Genomic DNA, 21,811 nt, shown 5'->3' on the forward strand with positions numbered 1-21,811 from the left:
GGGAATTGTTTATGAGCTAGGTTTATGATGAGAAAAGCTGAAGTTCATGCGAGTGTACAGCTTGTAGTAGTCAGCCGATAACACAAGGGTATGATGTGCTGATGTGAGGACATGCTGTATGACTTCACAAGTACAATAGCGTTGGTTTAGATCTGGGAGAGTGAAGTCCATTGTGAGTCATGATGACCAAAACGGCTGTAATCCAAGCACCGCTGCCTCTTGTGATGTCAGTGGACAGAGAAACGTCTTCAGAGACAAAGACAAAGACAAAAGCGCTGCATAGGCTCTCTGGATGATGTGATGATGAATGAGCTGGCTTGACATCACAAGTGAGGGAGGAGTTGTGCTGCATCTTTGGCTTCATGTCAACACTCTTCCTCCAGTTTCCTCCTATTTCCTCATGCCTTGAGGCCCCATGTCATCCAGGACATCTCAGTTTTCAAAAAACTAAACAATGTTGAGAGGACATGGGTAGAGGATGGAGTGAGGCGAAGGAAAGTAGAAGCTTGACAGTACATTGCGCTCCTGTCCTCCAGCCTCCTTCCTTGACTTCTCCTCTCGTTCCTCCACAGAGCCTGAACACACGAGGCAGAAGGACAAAGGAAGCCTGTGGAGGAAGGACATTGTATGCGTTCCAATATGAGACCTTGCGTCCTCGACTTGTGCTTGTGTCCACGTACGAGGAAATAATGTGTCATGATGACATCACTGACAGCATTATATTTCAATATCTCGCAAAAGCTCAATTGTAAAGACATTTTCTCATTTGCAAACTGGATGCTGAATGAAGAATAGTCCCCCAAAAATTGGTTTGGCTAGGCTGACAGCGGGGAAACTTAATTGTTTTCTGCACGGAAGCGGGGCATCATCAAAACCTGAGGCCACAGGCAAAAGTGGAGGACGCAAGGTCGCATATTGGAATGCACCCATCGAGATGCCACACTGCTGAGTGACGTCATGAGCCGGGCTGAGGGGATACGAGATCTGGCTGGGCCAGAGAGAACGCAGCGCTCCCCTTGAAGTCTTTAAAGGACATCTACTACAGCACACTGCACACAATGAATTGTGAGGTCAGGCGGGGTAAGGGAGCTCTAGTTATGTCAGGGGGAATTGTGCTGGCCCTTTATGATTGAGGAAGGGTAGAGCAGGCCTGGAAATGTCAGAGTCAAGCACTGACCTTTCTCTACTGCAAAAATACTCCTCTGGACGAAGTACTGTCCATGCTGTGTAATGTTGTGTAATGTTCCACAGTATGGCTGTGTGTTGGAGTTTGTGTGTGGTATGTACTAAATTGAGCGGAAAAAAGCCTTTGCCATTGAGGTCATAAATTCTTGTTCTTGCCTCCAGCTTAACTTTCATGCAACGCTAATGCCAGTAATACTTTGTAATCTGATGACCTCGAAGTTTAGTTTAACCAAAGAGCAGAGGACTGAAATAGTTAACATGTTTGAAATGTACAGAATGTGTGTAAAGCACGTCACCGGCAGTCATTCCAACACACTCCTTGTACCACATTGTGTTACATAGCCGCATATTTCAGCAGCAACACTAAGCTGTCACACAAAAACCTACACCCCAAACAAGACAAGACTATGAACAATTTGAATGTATCATACCCACACTCCATATCCAGGACAGATAGCTGACGCTTTTATCAAAAGCAACTTACACTACAGTTACTTACGGGGTATTGGTTACAGTCCCTGTAGTAGCAGTGTGGGGTTAGGTGTGGTAGGGGAGTGGAAGGGTGGGATTCGAACCCACAACCCTTTGACCTAAATCACCTCTCCTTAACCACTAGGCCAGGGCTGCCCCAGTGTTTCTCTCTGCTCTGCTCAGACTTCATTTCGTTTCGGGGGGTCCCAACACCAATCCAGGAAGTTTGAAGGGATTTTAAACACTTCACCTTGTATTGCTCTCAAACGTCTTGGGACACACTGCACTTTCACATGCACCCGCTAATGCAAGTGTTTGAGGCGAAAACGAGTGGAAGTGGCAGTAATGGAACAGGGCCTTAGGCGGCGTCCTATTTCTCTCCGCTTGCACTTCACTGCAATTCAAGGGGAAGTTTGCAGGGATTTAAAGCACTCCCCCTTGCTTTTCTAAGAATTGGGACACACTGCACTTTCACGTGCACCCGCAAAAGCAAATGTCTGCCGAGTGAAAATGTCTCTCTTTAAATGAAATAAGCACTACCTGATTTGCTACTGCAGAGAGAAAAGAGGCAGGTGAGGATGCCAGGCACTATCGGATGCCAACAGCATGGCTGACCTCCACGTGTTCCTTGAATGCAGTGTGTGTGTGTGTGCCTGCATCCGGGTAGCCTGCATCCGGGTCAGACTAGAGAGTTGCAACAGTGAGACACCTCTGAAAACACTGGCCAGTGAAAGACTGTGTGGTCCGATGATCTTCTCTTTGCCTCGGTTTGATTGACGAGACCTTTGTGATGAAGTTTGTAGCGTTTTTGAGGTTGTTTATAGCGCGGAAACATCAGAAAATAATATTTACAAATTAGCCCCGCCGTGATGCATTGGCTGCGTTATTCGCCAAAAAGCTTAAAATAAGCTAACTCCATAACGGCGCTGCATTTCTCAGAATGGCTCATCATTATATACATTTTGGGGCATGGGAAATCGATGGTGAAACTTTCATTTTACGCTGGAGCTATCCTTTAAGTATAAGGTGTGTTGTAGTGCATAAGGCAACTGAACTGAAAGGGGTCCAGGAGGTGTTGTACTTGTTTTCTTAACTCACATGTATACATCGGTGTGTGTGCGAACGCCTGCGTGCGTCTGCCTAAGCTCACATCTCCACTGAAATTGGCGTGTCCGCGTGTGTGTGTATATCTGTATACATCGGTGTGTGTGTGTGTGTGTGTGTGTGTGTGTGTGTGTGTGTGTGTGTGTGTGTGTACGAATGCATGCGTGCATCTGCCTCAACAAACCTCCACATGTCCACTGAACGCGGCGTGGTGTGTGTGTGTATATATCTGTATACATCGGTGTGTGTGTGTGTGCGTGCGTATGCGTCTGCCTTAACAGACCTCCACATCGCCACTGAAATTGGCGTGGTGTGTGTGTGTGTGTGTGTGTGTGTGTATGTCTGTATACACACACACACACACCATGAGCGATGTACACTGATGTATACATACACACCCCATGCCGCGTTCAGTGGACATGTAGAAGTCAGTTTAGGTAGACCAGGGGTAGGCAACCTTTGTGACATTGAGTGCCAATTTGAAATTCTCTTGTCAATGACCATTGCCACCCTATGTCACCCTATGTCTGCCTAAACTGACCTCCACATGTCCACTGAAGGCGGCGTGGGGTCCGTGTGTGTATATATCTGTATACATTGGTGTGTGTATGTTCATATGTATACATCAGTGTATATTGGTGTGTGTATGCGCGCATGTGTGTGCGTCTGCCTCTACTGACCTCCACATGTCCGCTGAACGCGGCGTGGTGCAGGGCGGTGCGCCCGGCGCGGTCCGACACGTTGACGTTGCTGAGCAGCGGCACCAGGGCCTCGGCGCAGCGCACCGCCTTGTTGGCCGCCGCGATGTGCAGCGGCGTCTGCCAGTTCTTGTCCCGCGCATTGACGTCCGCAGAGTGCTTCAGGAGCACCTGCACGGCCTCCTGGGAAATGGAGGAGAGGAGAGGAGGAGAGGGAGGAGGGAAGGATGTGGAGAGGAGAGAGGGGGAGGAATGGGGAGAGGAGAGGGAGGAGGGAGGGATGTGGAGAGGAGAGGGAGGAGGGAGGGATGTGGAGAGGAGCGGACAAGAGGGAGGGATGTGAAGAGGAGCGGAGGAGAGGGAGGGATGTCGAGAGGAGAGGGGGGGAGGAATGTGGAGAGGAGAGAGGGAGGAGGGAGGGATGTCGAGAGGAGAGAGCGGGAGGAATGTGGAGAGGAGAGAGGGAGGAGGGAGGGATGTGGAGAGGAGAGAGGGAGGAGGGAGGGATGTGGAGAGGAGCAGGGGAGAGGGAGGGATGTGGAGAGGAGCGGAGGAGAGGGAGGGATGTGGAGAGGAGCGGAGGAGAGGGAGGGATGTGGAGAGGAGAGGGAGGGAGGGATGTCGAGAGGAGAGGGGGGGAGGAATGTGGAGAGGAGAGAGGGAGGAGGGAGGGATGGGAGGAGAGAGGGAGGAGGGAGGGATGGGAGGAGAGAGGGAGGAGGGAGGGATGTGGAGAGGAGCAGGGGAGAGGGAGGCATGTGGAGAGGAGCGGAGGAGAGGGAGGGATGTGGAGAGGAGCGGAGGAGAGGGAGAGATGTTGAGAGGAGAGGGGGAGGAGGGAGGGATGTCGAGAGGAGAGGGGGAGGAGGGAGGGATGTCGAAAGGAGAGAGGGAGGAGGAATGTGGAGAGGAGAGAGGGAGGAGGGAATGAAGGAATGTAGTAGAAGTAGAGGAGTATGGAAGAAAGCAGGAGATGAAGCAGGGGAAGGTACAGCAGTAGAGTGGACAGCAGAGGAGGAAAGCAAGGGAGGAAGAAAGGAAGGGGGTGTGTGGGGAGGAGAGAGGGCAATGGAGGAATACAGGGCAGTAGTGAACAGTAGAGAGAAAGGAATGGGTGCAGAGAACACAGGAGAAGGAGGTGTAGATTTGCAGGGAAAGGGCATGTGTAGACAGTGGAGGAGAACGCAGAAAGTTGGGAGGGAGTGTGACAAAGGGAAAGTGAGAGAGTGAAAGGGGGTGGTTTAAATAATAATAATAATAATAATACTTATAATAACTTGAAGGTTAATTCCGGTCCATTTCAACAAACAGTTGTATTGTTCATGCTGCGCTTTACTTGTCGGTAGCCAAAGACGCTTCATTGTTTTTATTTTATTTTTTAGCAGCCTTTAGTTTCGTTCACAACTTTATGAATGTCTGCATGACAAACAAGCATCTCTACTCCAATATATTTTCCATGTTTACACTTATGAAGGTGTGTGAGAGCAGCAACAACAGTGCGTGTGATTGATTGTAATTGTTTACATTTTTGATTTATACGCTTATTGCAGATATTGGTCAAACCAAGTAATAAAATGATACATTTGGTGATGAAATGTGTTACTAGTATGAGAACGGCAGCAACATTGGTGATGTGTATGAATGAGAGGTGAAGTGCACGTGTGCTAGAGGTGGGTAGTAGAGTTACCTCGCTGCAGGAGGCCACCGCTCTGTGGAGGGGGGTCAGCCACTTGTTATCTTTGGCATTTACTCTCGCTCCTGCGGACACACACAGGCGTGTGCACACACACAGGCACACACACGCACGCAAGCGTGCGCACACACACACACACACACGCACACACACAAAAGGGAAGACATGAAAACATTAGCAAAGCAGTAGAGTAAAGCCCCGTAGTCCTGTTCATTGAAGGTCATTTTTAAAACAACACCCATCATCCAAGTCCATCATCAACTGATCCACTCTGAGAGGAAATGAAGGCACAGCAGGGAGATAAATTAAGAGGAGTGCTGAGACAGGGTGTGTGTGTGTGTATGTGTGTGTGCGTGTGCGTGTGCGTGTGCGTGTGTGTCGGTGCGTGCGTGTGTGTGTGTCGGTGCGTGCGTGTGTGTGTGTCGGTGCGTGCGTGTGTGTGTGTCGGTGCGTGCGTGTGTGTGTGTGTCGGTGCGTGTGTGTGTGTGTGTGTGTGTGTGTGTGTGTGTGTGTGTGTGTGCGTGTGGATGCGTGCGTGTGTGCGTGCATTAGGGTGGACTTCCATGATCCTCCAGGAGCAACATCTGTGTGTGTCTAAAATAGACTGTGGGCCGAGCGGAGCAGGGCGGAGCGGGGCGGGTGGCAGGCACCTGTTGGCCTAATCCGTCAGGCCGGCCGGAGAGATCCAGCCTCCCAGGCAGCCTCCTGCCATTCACATGTAAACACACACGGCTTGGCTCTTCCAGGAAGAGAGGCAGGGAGTGGGAGAGGGAGTGTGTGTGTGTGTGTGTACATGTATATGAATGTAGTATTAGTGCTGTTCCAGGAAGACAGGGTGTGTGTGTGTGTGTGTGTGTGTGTGTGTCTGTGTGTGTGTCTGTGTGTGTGTCTGTGTGTGTGTCTGTGTGTGTGTCTGTGTGTGTGTCTGTGTGTGTGTCTGTGTGTGTGTCTGTGTGTGTGTCTGTGTGTGTGTGTGTGTCTGTGTGTGTGTGTGTGTGTGTGTGTGTGTGTCTGTGTGTGTGTGTGTGTGTGTGTGTGTGTGTCTGTGTGTGTGTGTGTGTGTGTGTGTGTGTGTCTGTGTGTGTGTGTGTCTGTGTGTGTGTGTGTGTGTGTGTGTGTGTGTGTGTGTGTGTGTGAAATGTATACGCGAGTGTAAATTACTGTGCATGCGTAAACGTGTGTATCTGGTGTATCCATGTATGTGTGGCGCGAGTGTGCATGCATTTGGTTGGCTGTATGCATGTAGAAACAGCCCTAAACTACACTACAAAAGGTCAGGTGAGACGTCATTGCAGGCTGGGTGCAGGGCACGCTTTCCAGGGAATTATCCAAACTCTTGGTCAATCACCACAATCTTTTCAGCTTCCATGTGGCCAATAGCAACTCCACTTTCTTTGCCTCGAGTGCATCACATTCCACCAGCAAGCCCCAAAGCTATCGCAGCGTCAAACCCATCAACAGAGTGTATTAAATTTAGCCCAATGCCGATGAAACCACATGTGCTTAAAAAAAAAACTCTAGATGAAAATCTAACAGCGCATCTTGTAGACATAACTAAGCAGCAGTCTCATATGACCAATAAATCTCGTCATGCCGTGATCCAAATCTATCTCAGTGCCAGGTCTGCTGGTAAGAATAACGCTCCAGTGTTGCTCAATGGAGACTCCCTCCACCGACTGCAATGAAATAAACATTAGAGGTGCACCGAAAATTCCTCTCAACGTCATTCCATTAATATTGCGGTGTTCCCCATTGTTATTGAATGTGTTACGCGTTGGTCCTGTTTTAAAAAACGTTCTGGTTGCTCTGTTTAAAGCCGTTTTTGCAAGCTAGCAAGGTGGCTTGTGGAGAAACGAGAGGGTGTTCCGGGTTTCTCGTGGAAATGCGTCTCTGATTGGCTCACTCCTCCTGCTCTCGTGGAAATGCGTCTCTGATTGGCTCAGTCCTCCTGTTCTCTGAGAGATTGTAATGGGAAACAGAGTCGCCACTTCCCCGGGTGGTACTGCACTATAGGGGCGCCAACGCTCGTTTCTCTGCATTATTTATGTCAATTGGGAAACACCGGGAAACACAGCCAGGCGAGGTGACGCACCGCTATGAGAGCCTTGCAAGTGAGTTTAACTTGGGATGACCGTCTGATTTTCAAAAGGAGTGAGTAAAACTGTGTTTTATCGGAAGTTGGCCTTTAAGCAATATTTAAAAATAGTGAAAAACCTAGCTTTTGATAACTTTTGACTGAATTGTAATATTCAGTCTCGGTATTCGGCCAAGTGATAAATTATTATTCGGTTTCGGCCACACATTTTTCATTTCGGTGCACCTCTAGTAAACATCCATCGCTTCAGTAGTGATGGCGAAACATTAAGCAATGAGGCCAGTCCAGTCCAGTCGACGTGGTGTGCATCACACAAACACTAAATCCAGGCCAAGGTGCTTCAGAGTCCCACCTGGCCGGCACGAGGCCTACATTCTGCAGCACGCGGCGAGGGCCACAGCCAAAGTCAACTGCATTGCCCGCACTAAATGACTCGTTCTTGAAGTCTGAATTCCTGCACTGCATGAGTGTGAGATATCGTTGAGGAGGTTCCAGACAGACAACTCCCCCCTCGCTTTCCCAAATACTTGTAGTCTTCCAACTTCTCTAACACCTACCATACTGTATGGAGCAGATGCTTTTTATTGGAAAACTGATTGGTTTCATACTCCCCACCTCCCTTTTAACTAGTAGAGTACAACAGAATCAGGAAAAAAAATGTTCAGAAGCAAATTAAAGTAATAAAGCTGACTCAACAGTGCACTTTGTATGGATGAAAGAGGTGAATTGTGGGAGGAAGCCACTGGCGGTACATGCCTCCTGTACCTGATATGATTAGCAGTCATACACAGACCATTTTTATGTACGCAAGCTAAATTGACTTACTAAAGCAGACTCACTCGGCAGGTAGTGCACTGCTTTGGATGAATTGTGGGAGACTTATGGCGATATGGGCCTATTGTACCTGATAGGATCGCCAGCTCATTCACATACCTTTTTCACAAACGCATGATTCATTCATACACAATTTCCATACTGGTATATATACAAAAGACGCTTTGAGAGAAAGACCTCAGTTGTGGTATGGTGGTGGTGTGGGGCCTACAGTACCTGATAGGATCAGCAGCTCGATGATCTCGGCGTCCCCCAGATAGGCGGCCGCATGCAGGGGCGTCCTCTTCTCGTTGTCCTGCAGGGAGCAGAGGAGAGACGCCACTCAGGGGTCAGGTCTCAAATAAGACTGACACTATTTAACACATGCACAGCACACATACATGTTTTTTATGCCTTTACTTTTTGCCTTATTTGGAAACACAGAGAGAGAGAGAGAGAGAGAGAGAGAGAGAGAGAGAGAGAGAGAGAGCATAGAAGACCAACTTCTATGCGACTTGTTTTCTCACAGAAACATACACAAGCACTTGAACACAAATGACTGGGATACCGGAACATTTTCTCTGCAAAGAATGTTTGTTGCTCAGATTTTTAAACAGATGCTTATCTTATTTACTAGACTGCATCATACTTCAAAAACTACTTTATTTGAATATATTTAATAAAAAAATATTTTAATATATTTTCCAGCCAATTTGTTTCCTTGTTTGAGGACAGGAGCCTTCAGAAAATCATGAATGACTCTATTGGTCAGCAGTTTCTATAATAGGCGTGTGACCCACAGTGGGTGAGTGAGGAGAGCATGTCAAAATACTCGACCCCTTGACCCAGAATCCTTCACTTCCTCATTCGGGGCAAGAGGAAGCCAATCAGGTTCTCTCAGGCCAATTGATGTTTACTACTACTACGGAGACCACAAGAGAAACACAACACAAGAGCGGAACGAATGAGGAAGTGAATGTAAGACCTGAGCGAGATTGCACAAAACAATGTCAACAAACCATTGACCGCTTTGGCTATTAGTTGGGTCATTTATAGCAGTTCCGTGACCGTGGAGAGGAAAGGTTAGTTTCTCACTGGATTTGTCATCTATAAAGGTTAAATAAAAAATTGAGCCGGGGTGCCCCTCACAAAAATGTGGGGAATTTTTTTTAGAGCCCTATATCCCAAATGGCTGCTGCCAGCCAAGCTGGAAAATAGCTTTTTAATGGTTTTGCCCACAATTCTGCATAATACATCGTTTCTGAGACTATTTGGGGCAAGAAATTCACAAATGATGTAGATTTATTGATTTGATCCATTTTTGACCTTCAAATTCAAGATGGCTGCCACTTTTGGCTCTTCAAATGTCATTTTTTTCAAAATCGTCACAGAGCCTTAATGTTAGGCTCAAATGAAAGGTCTGCTCATACTGAGTTCAGTTATGGACAGTAAAATTACAAGTAGGTAATCTGAAGGTCATCTGAAAGGTAAAAAAGATGAAGGTTTCTGGTTGATGAGAATTAAACTGCTGATTAGTCGGGTCGGGTCATAATGTGAGGTTCAGTGACCATTCTCTGGCTAGGGTGTTTTGATGATTGATCTACCTCTATGGACCCTTAAGAAAAGATTTAGCCCCTATGTCCCTCCCAAAAATCCCGGCATTTTTTGCTAGAGAGGCAAATTCAAAATGACGTCCGGCGCCATCTCTAAGAAATAACTTTTAATCTTGAATGAATCATGTATGAGGACACTTTTTCATACAGTACATGTCAACCATGAGGATTCCAAATCTGACATTATTTTGATAATACAACTTTGTTTTGACCATGAAATTCAAGATGGCTGCCATCTAGAACAGTCGTTTTCAATGTTTTTTGGTCATGACCCCCCAAAACTGGACTGGGGACCCCCCAATTTGTGTAGCTCCATTCCTCATGCATAGATATTGAGAAAATAGCTGATCTACAAGCACACAATACCTTAAATTATGAGGCGTAGTGGGCTTGTAGGTGGGCGATTTTCACAATGTTCGGCTTTTTAAATATTATTTGACAATTTGGCCAATGTTTTAGCATTGTTTGTTGATAGCTTTAGATGCAGTGATGGTATTTCACTTTGAGAGTCCTTACATTATGACCCCACCCCCCCCCAAAAAAAAGGGTCTCGACCCACAGACAGGTTGAAGACAGTCAAACGTGTAAAGTTCTCCGAGCTGCTAGAAGACTGTTGTTGAGGAATGCGTGACCTTATTCAATCCCAATGGAGATATAGAGGAAGGACGCAGAAGAGCAAGCTCATCCAGAAGATCTCCCTCCAACATATTGTGATTTGAAGAACCCTATGTTTCTCTAATTGACATGGGCATGATCTGGAATATGGCAACTCCATCAGTAGAAGATTGGCAGACACAGGACGCCACACCATACAATTGGTTGGACTATGTCCAAAAGGTGTCTCCAGCATCCTTGCCTGCCAAGTGTGGAGTAGCGCTGTAGGTACCCAAAGTAGTTGTCAAGAAGGCAGTGTTGGCGTAAGCTGTTTGCATCTGAAGGGAGACAGATAAAAGACTCTCTTCATGGTCTTCCACTTGGAAGTACAGGCTTCAGCCATGGTGCTACTCTTTTTATGTGCATAGATCACCAGTCTCATGAACGCAAACAGCTCTTCTCAGATGACACATGGCCTGGACGAGCTGATAAGGAAAGTGGGATCTGTTGTTGGCACAGAACTGGAGGCTCTCAGTACCACAAAGGACACTGAGCAGACTGGACTCTGTAGTGGACAATAACCATCACCCCTTGCACTCAGTCTTTGCTAACCAGAGAAGTCTGTTCAGCCACAGATTCCGTGCCATATCCTGCAAAAGATGCTCCCTGTATGTGCAGGTCTCGCTCATCATCTTCTGTTGAGCATGTTGTATCGCAGGGATCATTGACATTGGTTACACGGTGAGAATGAGAATGGCGGGCAAGGATGATGGATGACACCTTTTTGACACAGCCCAACCACTTGTATGATGTGCCGTGCCGTGTCCAATGGAGTTGCCATCCTCCAGATCATGCCCTTGTCAATTAGAGCAACATGGGTTCTTAATCACAATAGGTTGGACGGAGATCTTCTGGATGAGCTTGCTCCCTTGCATCTTCCTGTATATGACAGTGGGGTTGAATAAGGTGAGTAAGGCCACACATTCCTCAACAAAATGGTGTTCTTGCAGCTCAGGGAGCTCAAGTTGACTATCTTGAACCAGGCTTATCACTACTTTTGAGAGCACTTCTGTCCATTTCAGCAGCTCTTGTTTTGAGTCCCTCAACGAGCTTCTTTATGCAAGAATGCTTGAAAAATGTCAACATTTCTATGTGCTAGATCAGTGGTTCTCAACCTGTGGGGTTGAGATCCCCTTTTTTGTGGGGGAAGGTGTCAATGTAGAGTAGAGTAACTTTATGTCAATGTAAGGACTCTCAATTTTAAAGACCATCCAGAATAATCATCACACAATGCTAAAACATTGCCAAATTGTCAAATAATAGGCTATCAAGAAGTCAAACATTGTGAAAATAGCCCATCTACAAGCCCACTACTCCTCATAATGTGAGGCATTGTGGCTGGCAGATCAGATACTTTCTCAATATCTATATATGAGAAATGGAGTAACTTGAATTGGGGGGTCACTGCCTAAAAAAGGTTGAAAACTACTGTTCTAGATGGCAGCCATCCTTGAATTTCACGGCCAAAACAAATTTGTATTATCAAAATGATGTCAGATTTGAATCCTCATGTTGAGTTGTATGAAAAAGTGCCTTCATGCATGATTCTATGTCATTCAGATCAAAAGTTATTTCTTAGAAATGGCGCTGGACGCCATTTGTCTCTAGCAAAAAATGCCGGGATTTTTGGGAGGGACATGGGGGCTAAACCTTATCTAAAGGGTCCATAGAGGTCAAATCAATCATCAAAACATCCTTGCCAGAGGATGGTCACGGAACGTCACATTATGACCCGATGTATGACATTATGTTTAATTCTCGTCAACCACAAACCTTGATCTTTTTTTACCTTTCAGATGACTTCTGCATAGCCTACTTGTAATTTACTGTCCACAACTGAACTCAGTATGAGCAGACCTTTCATTTGAGCCTAATATTAAGGCTCTCTGACGATTTTGAAAAAAATGACATTTAAAGAGCCAAAAGTGGCAGCCATCTTGAATTTGAAGGTCAAAAATAGGTCAAATCAATAAATCTACACCATTTGTGAATGTCTTGCCCCAAATAGTCTCAGAAACGATGTATTATGCAGAATTGTGGGCAAAACCATTAAAAAGCTATTTTCCAGCTTGGCTGGCAGCAGCCATTTGGGATATAGGGCTCTAAAAAAAATTCCCCACATTTTTGTGAGGGGCACCCCGGCTCAATTTTTTATTTAACCTTTATAGATGACAAATCCAGTGAGAAACGAACCTTTCCTCTCCACGGTCACGGAACTGCTATAAATGACCCAACTATATGCCCAGGACAAAGTCATCTGAAAGGGGCCCGCAACCCAAAACATAAAATGCATTGAGGACCCAATTCTGGGTCGCCTCTTTCACTGGGCCCACAACAAATGACTCGTTTGTAGCTTTCTTGATGTTGCGTGCAAAAAGCAAAATCAGTTTCGGACCATATGACTGCCTGACATAGTGGCGTATAGCAGTGCTCCCCAACCAGGGGTACATTTCCCACCAGGGTCACGGGAGCACCCTGTAAGGGGTATATAGAAAAATGTAATAATGAAAGATGTATTTAGTGTTAGTAAGCTTAACATTGGGATAGAGGAAGAGACTATATAAAGACTGAGCGAGTGGGAGATCAAAACGCTTGGGAAACAGGCATATAGAGTAGCTGCACAGGGCTACAAAAAGCTGCTGGACAGTCTTCAGCAATTCATCACACACACACAGAAAAAAACTTGGAAAGCTTCTTTGGCTGTGAAGAATGTGCCAGAACACAGAGTGAAATGTCACTCCTCTTCTCCTCTCCCCCCCTCCTCCTACTGAACACAACCAATCGCTCTCCCCGCCTCCAATACACGTCGGACGCACTGGATCAGAACCAAGAGGGATCGTGTTCTGTTCCCGGCCACGGTGCCCAGAACTTGGCAAAAAAAAGCAGGAAAATAAATATACAGATGATATAGTAGTATAGTTCATTACAGTTTTCTATAGTTTTACACATGCATTTTCAGGTTTGGACGAAGCACTAATTCCGGATTTAGTTTGGGAAAAATGACATGTTGCATTACTACCTCAGACTATCCAAGTCTGGCGAGCAGGAAGCTCTCAACCCCCCCGCCACTGTGGTCACGATGCTTATCACAACCGTTTACAGCAGCAGAAGCCGCTCACCACCCAATGAATTATGGGTAAGTGAATGACCAGCGTCATGTTTTGGCCATGGCTATTAATTAAGCTAGTCCCCTGGGCCCTGTTATTGAATCACTGAGGGTTTCATGTCAGAGATATGTGGGTGCAGTGGTCAAAAGGAGCCTGTGTGTGTGTGTGTGTGTGTGTGTGTGTGTGTGTGTGTGTGTGTGTGTGCGTGCGTGCGTGCGTGCGTGCGTGCGTGCGCGTGTGTGTAAGCTGAGGAGATAAAACAGAAGCGTATGAGGGCAACATGAATGCGTTTACAACTACAGTATTCAAGTTACAGTGTGTGTGTGTGTGCGTGTGTGTGCTTGCGGTTTTGAACAGAAGACTGAGGTGCATGTGCATCAGTGTATATGCAAGTTATAGCTTACATCCACGTGAGCAGGGTTGATAAATAGCCTGAGTGTAAATCAGTAGCGGAGATCAATTCTGGTCGGACCTCTAGGGAGGCAAGGAGGGAACAGGAGAACTGCCACACAGCCAGCCACCACAGCCGTCAATCATCTTTTGCATGTCACATGACATGAGGAGGAGGACACACTACCAGAGAGACTGGATAAGTATAATACTCCCAGAATCTCTGACGCTGCCTTAACTGTTTCTGTATGGTGAGACCAAAAGTAACCAAAGCAAAAAAAAGGAGGTTGTTGAAGGAGTTTTTTCCACTCGTGACTTGAAACCAGAATGTTTGATTTACTAGCTAATCACAGTGGCTTTGACTTAGCACCGAATTCACCATATCACATCATTCCAGTTTATTTGCTAAATATTTTTATGGGCTTCTTTGAACCTTGATTGGACAGGACAATGAAGAGTTGACAGGAAACCTGTGGGAGTGAGAGATGGTGTAGGGTTGGGAAATGACCCAGGCCGGACTCGAGCCCGGCTCCCCTTGGCCAGTGAGCCTGTATATGGATGGGTGAATTAGGAAAGCGAAAGTGAAGTGAAAGTGAAAGCCCACCTGGGAAACTCCAACTGTCGTTGTGACACAGCACTTAACAGCACACAAGTGTTCACTGCACACTGGACACAACGAAATTGCATTTTGTGTCTCACCCGTGCAAGGGGCAGCCCCTAATTACGTCCCAAGGGAGCAGTGCGGCGGGACGGTACCACGCTCAGGGTACCTCAGTCATGGAGGAGGATGGGGGGAGAGCACCGTTTAACTTCCCTGGCGGGTCGGGAGTCGAACCAGCAACCTTTGGGCTACAAGTCTGACGCCCTAACCACTGACACATGACTTCCCCTATACCACACCACACCACGCCACGCCAGACCAGACCAAACCATGTAACACCAAAGCTTAGAAGGTGCTAAATGTTGCAGTTAAGTGCGCAACGACTAGTGAGCCTCACAGGAAGCATGAGCAGGCCCAGGCAAGGCCAGTGACAAAAGCAGAGCAGGGGTGCATTTCTGGAAAGCGTAGTTGCTAACTATGTTAGCTGTTTTGTTGGTTGCAATGCAATTTCCCATTGGGAACTACCGAAGTTGCTAACTGCTAACAACTACGCTTTCCAGAAATGCACCCCAGACCTGCAAACAAGTGCACCTCAAACAGCGCACTTGTGTCAGCGCACTGACGTTTAGTGCATAGCTCACACACAGTGCACTGAGGTTGTTACTGCATAGTGTCCAGGGAAAGTGCACTGAATTTTCCTACGCAGTAAAACACAGTGTATGAAGTGCGCCATTTGAGACACAACACTGTGGACCCTGTTTCTAGACAGCATCATTGCTAACCAGTTAGCAACTTTGCATGCTTCCAATGGGAAATCACGATGCAACAAAGTAAGTTGCTAACTTAATAAGCAACGGCGTGGTCAAGAAACGTACCCGGTTTGGCAAGGATATCACACTTCCACAGTGTCGACACAATGGCGACACTGATGGGCTGAGGCGGATCTCGCTTGCTTGCTCCAAAAGCTAAATTGCTCCACAGGCTCCACAAACAGACGCTCGTTTAAGGCGTATCGGTTCCTTTGCACTCATTGAGGTCTAGCCAGTTCCTGTTCCTCTCTGCCTCAATGCATCTGTGTCTCTCTGCACTATTTTCTCTCATCACCATTCCGCCACCCCCAACCAACCCTGCACTGGCCCTCTCTTCCTCTTGTTCCCTTCCTCTGCCCCAATGCTTCTCTGTCTATCTATACCATTTTCTCCCCCCCCCTCCCCTCCCCCTCCTACCCATTTCTCCTTCAGCTCGCACCCTCCCTTGCTCTCGCTATTTTCTCTCTTCATCTCCCACCCCCACAAACCAAACCCTAGACTACACATCTCTCTTCCTCTTGCGAGAGAGAGAGAGAGAGAGAGAGAGAGAGAGAGAGAGAGAGAGAGAGAGAGAGAGAGCGCCTGGCTCATTCATTTCATTTCCTTAACTGCCAGCTATCCAGCCAGCATGATGGCGCAGCATGGTGAGGTCTGAGTCACCGCTCACCACACAGCAACTCATGGTCGGAGATCCACATTTTGAAACGTCCATAAATCCTCTGCCATATCCATTTTAAAATACATTTGGCTACATTTTTTGTACTATTAAGTCACATTTCCTACTTTCCCTTAAACAATTGCTGCCCTTTTAACTCTCCCATTAGTCCAAATGTAATGACCCTGCATAATATTCCACTCTTACATGGTTAAGTGTTTAGCTTCATAATCACACTTTCTCTCACATGTCTGTCATTTTCTCTCCTTCATTGGCTTCCGCACTCTTCTTCCATCATTCCGTCCTTCTCCATAATGATGGACTAGCATTGCTGAAGCCTGAGCCACCATAGCCACGGATGGTTGGAGAGACCCGACTATGCAAATTAAAAATGTCCCCATTTTAAGCTACACGGCTATGTCAATTTCTTGTCTTTTAAACTAAATTCCACACTTTCTCTCAGATAGTTTCTGTCCTTTTACCTCCCTCCTTGATTTTGTCTACATCACTCCATCTTCCTGAACTCAGTCAACTCTCTCTAGATTTCTTCTGTTCCCCTGTCGCTTTCTCTCACTCCTTTTTTGATTTCCTTTTAATACTCCTTCTCTCTCCCGCTTTCCTTCTACTCTCCCTCTCTCATACACCCTCTCTGGAGTGCTGTTTTTTCCCCCTCTCTCTCCCTCAGTCAGTCGATATCCGCTAGGACCTCCATCTCCATGGTAATCGATGTGGCAGCGGCATGGTCATTACTGGGCCAGTTAATCAACCGGCTAGCCTCCCCACTCGCTCTCTCGCTCCCTTCTCTCAGTCTTCTCCTCTCCATTCCTTTTCTCGCTCCCTCCCTTCATCTTTCTTCTCCTCTTTAGCCAACTATCCTTCCTGCTCGCTCTCTCGTTCCCTGCCGTCTCTCACCTTCTACTCATGTGTGTTCCTTCGTTCTTTGCCTTCTCCTCTTAGCTCGGCAGCATCCTTCTCCTCTCCTTCCCTCACTCTCTTTCTCTTCTCTTTGCATTATTTCCCCACTCACTCCCTTCTACTCTCCTTTACCGAGGCATCCCCCAATCACTCTACTTGTGCAATCTCTTCCTCTTCTCCTCCGTACAGAGTACTTAGCCCTTCCGCGCTTGCTCCCTTCTCTTCTCCTCAATCACAATTAGTCCGTTTCTCCCAACTGTCCAGCTATATCTGCCGTTGATTCACCCTATTCTCTCACCCTCCATAGAGAAATAATGATTTTCATCTCTCTGGTCGCATAGAGCTCCGAAGTCACCCGGAAACATGTAGCAGACTGTAGTATTTCTTGTTAGCATTTGAGGACTTTCTGGTTCCCAGCAATGACCGTGGGGAATGGGGACCAGTCTCAAATAAGGTGTGTCTGCAAACATGCGATTAGCGAACCCCCGCAAACTGACGAGGGTATTACAAATAGGCTGTAGGGATGACATGATTGATCATTTTTGGGTCAAACGCCAACCTTGGTTTAGTAGTATACTTTCAAAACTTACCATCGAGGAGAAGTTTGCTCATGCGACTATAGCTCACGCGAGAATGTGAGATGTAGTTCCCTAAAATTCACGAGTAGCCAAGGTATAGCAACATTGCTTTATTATCGTTATGTTTAGGTTGATAAATACACACGTGTTGTTGTGCTGCTCCATTTGTTACTAAGGAAAGGATGCGGGGATAGGTGAATGACGGCTGTTAAAGATGGCCTCTCAACGTCATTTGATTAATATTGCTGTGTTCCCCATTGTTATTGAATGTGTTTCGCGTTGGTCCTGTTTTAAAAAACGTTCTGGTTGCTTTGTTTCAAGCCGTTTTTGAAAGCCAGCAAGGTGGCTTGTGGAGAAACGAGAGGGTGTTCCGTGTTTCTCGTGGAAATGCGTCTCTGATTGGCTCACTCTTCCAGCTCTCGTAGAAATGCGTCTCTGATTGGCTCAGTCCTCCTGTTCTTGGAGCGAATGTAATGGGAAACAGAGTCGCCACTTCCCCGGGTGGTACTGCACTATAGGGGCGCCAACGGAGGCGTGCATGCTCCATTCAGGGCTGTGCTCTTTCGACAGCGACCCCTAGGCGAGCTGCAGGCACGGAGCAACCAGAGTGGACTTGCTCTATGGATGAGGCTTTGTGCTGTGTGTGTACCTGAGAGTAGCAACCAGCTGATAGCTAAGCTAAGCTAGATTTCGGGCCACCAGACGTTGCTTGTATTGAAAACAAGCAGAAAAAAATTACTCGACATGTTTTTAGAAAAATGGGTCGACATAAACCTTTGTGGCCAACGCCTTCTTTCGACGTGACGAAACACAGAAAGGCTTTCGTGATTCGCTCGTTTCTCTGCATTATTGATGTAAATTGGGAAACACCGGGAAACACAGCCAGGCGAGGTGACGCACCGCTATGAGAGCCTTGCGAGTGAGTTTAACTTGGGCTGACCGTCCGATCTTCAAAAGGAGTGAGTAAAATTGTGTTTAATCGGAAGTTGGCCTTTAACGTTTGTCTATATTTTTCAACATTGGGCTAACAAAAATATAATTCCTGGAAACCGGATTTCCGTGAAAATGCTAATCCGCACATACAACTCGTCGTCACCCACTTAGGAGCTCTATTAGGTCCAAACACTCCAGTTAAAGGGAAAGGAGCAAGGCCTTAGAGTAGTTTACTCCACATAGCTGCAGCACCCAGCCAATGACCAAATCTAGTGACCGTCTTCTCATCAATGCCCATCGTTTGTCTAATCAGCCTATTTCTCGTGACACACCTTCGATTCGGTGCATTCAAAGCAGGTATAAGTAGCATCCGCTGGCAGACATGAACTTGTATGCCACTGTTCATTATGAAAATCAGTAGTCGTAAATAGCATCTGCTTCATTTCAAAACGGAACTTGCAATGGTGAAAAATGTCAATTCGCTTCACTGCCAGCCATTTGACCAGTACTCTGACCCTCTACTGTACAGCGCTAATGACTTAACTCGCTGTATCTACTTTTGGTCTTGAACACCCTGACCCAACCATCCGTCCTGGACTCTACTTCAGACGAGGAGAATAGAGAAGCAGAAAGGCTTCAGGGTGGTCCACTCTATTTCAATCGAGCATCCAGCCATGACCCAATCTAGTCAATCACTCCCACTGGGCAAAAGATACACCAGGGCTTATCTTCTCACTCACCAATGTCCAGTGCTGCTGACTAGGAGCTGGGCAGTGAGCCAGACGTAATGACCAGACTCATATTAAGGTCAGGGCTAGTGCTTTGCGAAAAAGGCAGTTGCAGCAGAGAGAGTGGACATATTAAGAAATGAATTCCTCAGTCAACGTGAAAATTTGAATAGGGAAAAAAAAGGAGTGTGCTTGTGAAAAATGAACAAAGTAGTAGTCATCTCGGAGGTAAAATAACCCAGCACCACACAAGGCTTTTCGAAAAAGAAGGGTGCATCTGTGGTGTGTGTGTGAACATTTTAGCAGGCACTTCAATGCCAGCGACTTTTGTCTAATCAAAACTTCGATGACGGACAGAATTTACTACATTATTGAATATGAACGCAACTCCAATGAGTAGTGTTCAATTAATTTAGCTGGCAGCTAACTGGTCTCACAGGAGTCAATGTTAACTGCTAGCTTGGAGGAAAAATTTGCACTGCCATACCCAGAGAACGGTTGAAAGTATAGGAGAATGGTAAAACCCTATTATTTAACTCAAGGGGAGGTGTAAAATAAGCTTATTTCCAAAAATGGGACAGTATCACTTTAAGCTGCATCCAGGACGCATAGCCTAACTATCATCAGTAAGCATTTTTCAAGAAGGAAAAGAAGTAGCCATGCTTACCTGCACGTTGACATCTTCCTTCTTGAATATGAGTGAGCGAACCTCGTCGGGATCCACATTAAATATAGCTTTCAGCAGTGAAGGCTGTCGAGAGAGGGAGACAAGACACAAAACGGTCACAAGGGGTCAAAACATCACCGAATAAAACATAGCAGGCATGAACGCCACAGCAGCTGTGGTCGCTCCTGATAAGGAAAACGGACAAGAAAACTAACAGACGCCATTTTCAAAAGAGAGAGACAAGAGTCAATAACCAATAAAACAGTAACGCTACATGACAAAGCCAGTTGTAGACACTCCTCCTGATGAAGACAGTGATGCATCACTTACAGAAATCGTTTTGCGTGTGTGCTGCTTCAGTATCTCTGAAATTATCTACTAGGCTACACACATGAAACAGGTAACAGGGTCTATGGAGAGAGTCCGCTCCTTTCTGCCCGGAGAAGTATTGGCTCTCAGTTTCCATTGCAGGAACTTGAGCAGGTGTCCTTACGCAGGTAGCAGTGTGGGGTTACACTCACTGAAGTACTAGGCAGAGCATGCAACATGCCTGAAAACTCATGAGCGTTCAAAAAGGTGACCAAAAAAACCCAAAAAACTTTGGGGCCCGACCAACATGGATTTTAAGTAAACTTGGTGTGCCTTTAGTGGCAAGGTAGAACACAAGAGCAGAGCCTTTGTATGAATCTGACAACATTAAGGGAGAAACAGACTAACAACTTTTTATTAAGGGGGTAGTACACTATAGAGTCATCCATGATTATGTCAGTATGTTTAAGTCACAGAGATGGTTTTATGTTGTTTGAAAGTTCTTTTCTGGCTCCACATATTACACAAAGAGCATGGAAAAAAGAATTGTCTGGGTATATAATATATTAAAATATTGAAACATGAATATCAAAAGAAAAAAACACCCCTTTACACATGGGATTTTGAAATGGTTTTGTGTTTATTTATTTGTTTTAACTATTTCAGTTTTAATAGGACTATGCTTTTTAAATATATTCAGCAAAAACCTTTCTAAATTTGCACGATAATATAAAAAAAAACGTCATATTTCTGGTCACAATAACTGTGAGGTTAAATTTGCAAATCGTGACACCCCAAATCGTCATACCATATAAAGCAGTACATTTTGTCTTGTGTGACGTAAAACACCTCTCCAATGGTGGCTTCTCACTCAAGCTTTCCCTGAATTGAACACATAACCCCCCATCAACTACCAATAACCCATCATCAAATACCGCAACACAAACACAACGGCATTCCCATATAATCCTAAACCCAATTACCAGACCAGAATGTCTTTCCACAGTGGTATTGATCGCACCATCACAGCACTGCAATGGGCAACAGCAGCAGCATAGTCTAACTTACCGTCAGACAGTGCTGCTAAATCAAATGTCAGCGAATGAGGTGGAACGGAGGCTTTTTACATAATACCGTCTGACTCTGAACCTGTCTGGGATGGGCCACCCACATACAGCACAGGCAGGGTCTTAAGAACAGTGCTGATTGTTATGTCAAGGTGACACTAGGTCATCGACATATTTGTTCAGATGGAAGCCAAGAACAACAGAAAGATGAGAGGCACAATGTTATTTGCTTCTGACCTGAAACATTATCTATAGACCAGAACGTGAAAGGTGTCAGGCAGGCGAGTGGTATCGAGCAAGGTGATACTCGTTCATCCCTCTCTTGTTGAGAAAAAAACCCCTTGAAGACTACATCCCACCCACATACAGACAATGTCTAAGGGACAGTGCTGATATTATTTCAAGGTGATACTAGGTCATCGAGCTGTTGAGAATAGGCTACAGACACATTCCTGTTTTTGCAGGTCAGGCCTTCTTAAACATCTCTAGACCAGAATGTGCAAGGTGTCTGAGAAAGAAGCCTTGAACAATAACTTGCATAGATGAAAGGCACATATCTGATCTGCTTCTGACCTCCATACATTATCTACAGACCAGAATGTGAAAGGTGTATGGCAGCCAGGCAAGTGGTGTTGGGACTGGGAGTTGAAACTAGTTCATCCTGTTGATGCAATCAACATCTAAATGTGAACGTGAGAGAAGTCAGGCAGTCGGAATGAAGAAATC

The 21,811-nt window shown here is 46.1% G+C and overlaps 1 protein-coding gene across 2 annotated transcripts in view; it reads right to left on the reverse strand.

Annotated features, from left to right (window-relative positions):
• LOC134436421 (serine/threonine-protein phosphatase 6 regulatory ankyrin repeat subunit A) overlaps positions 1-21,811 on the reverse strand; it is a 69,729-nt gene that overhangs the window by 31,356 nt on the left and 16,562 nt on the right. For both annotated transcript variants that reach the window (XM_063185629.1, XM_063185628.1), the window contains exons 2-5: positions 19,710-19,793; positions 8,297-8,375; positions 5,146-5,216; positions 3,441-3,641 (exon numbers count right to left, since the gene is read on the reverse strand). In XM_063185629.1, coding sequence (XP_063041699.1) covers positions 3,441-3,641; positions 5,146-5,216; positions 8,297-8,375; positions 19,710-19,793 — 435 coding nt within the window. The remainder of the gene's footprint in view (positions 1-3,440; positions 3,642-5,145; positions 5,217-8,296; positions 8,376-19,709; positions 19,794-21,811) is intronic.

This window comes from Engraulis encrasicolus, chromosome 20 (assembly GCF_034702125.1).
Source record: "Engraulis encrasicolus isolate BLACKSEA-1 chromosome 20, IST_EnEncr_1.0, whole genome shotgun sequence".
NCBI classification, from domain to species: Eukaryota; Metazoa; Chordata; class Actinopteri; order Clupeiformes; family Engraulidae; genus Engraulis; species Engraulis encrasicolus.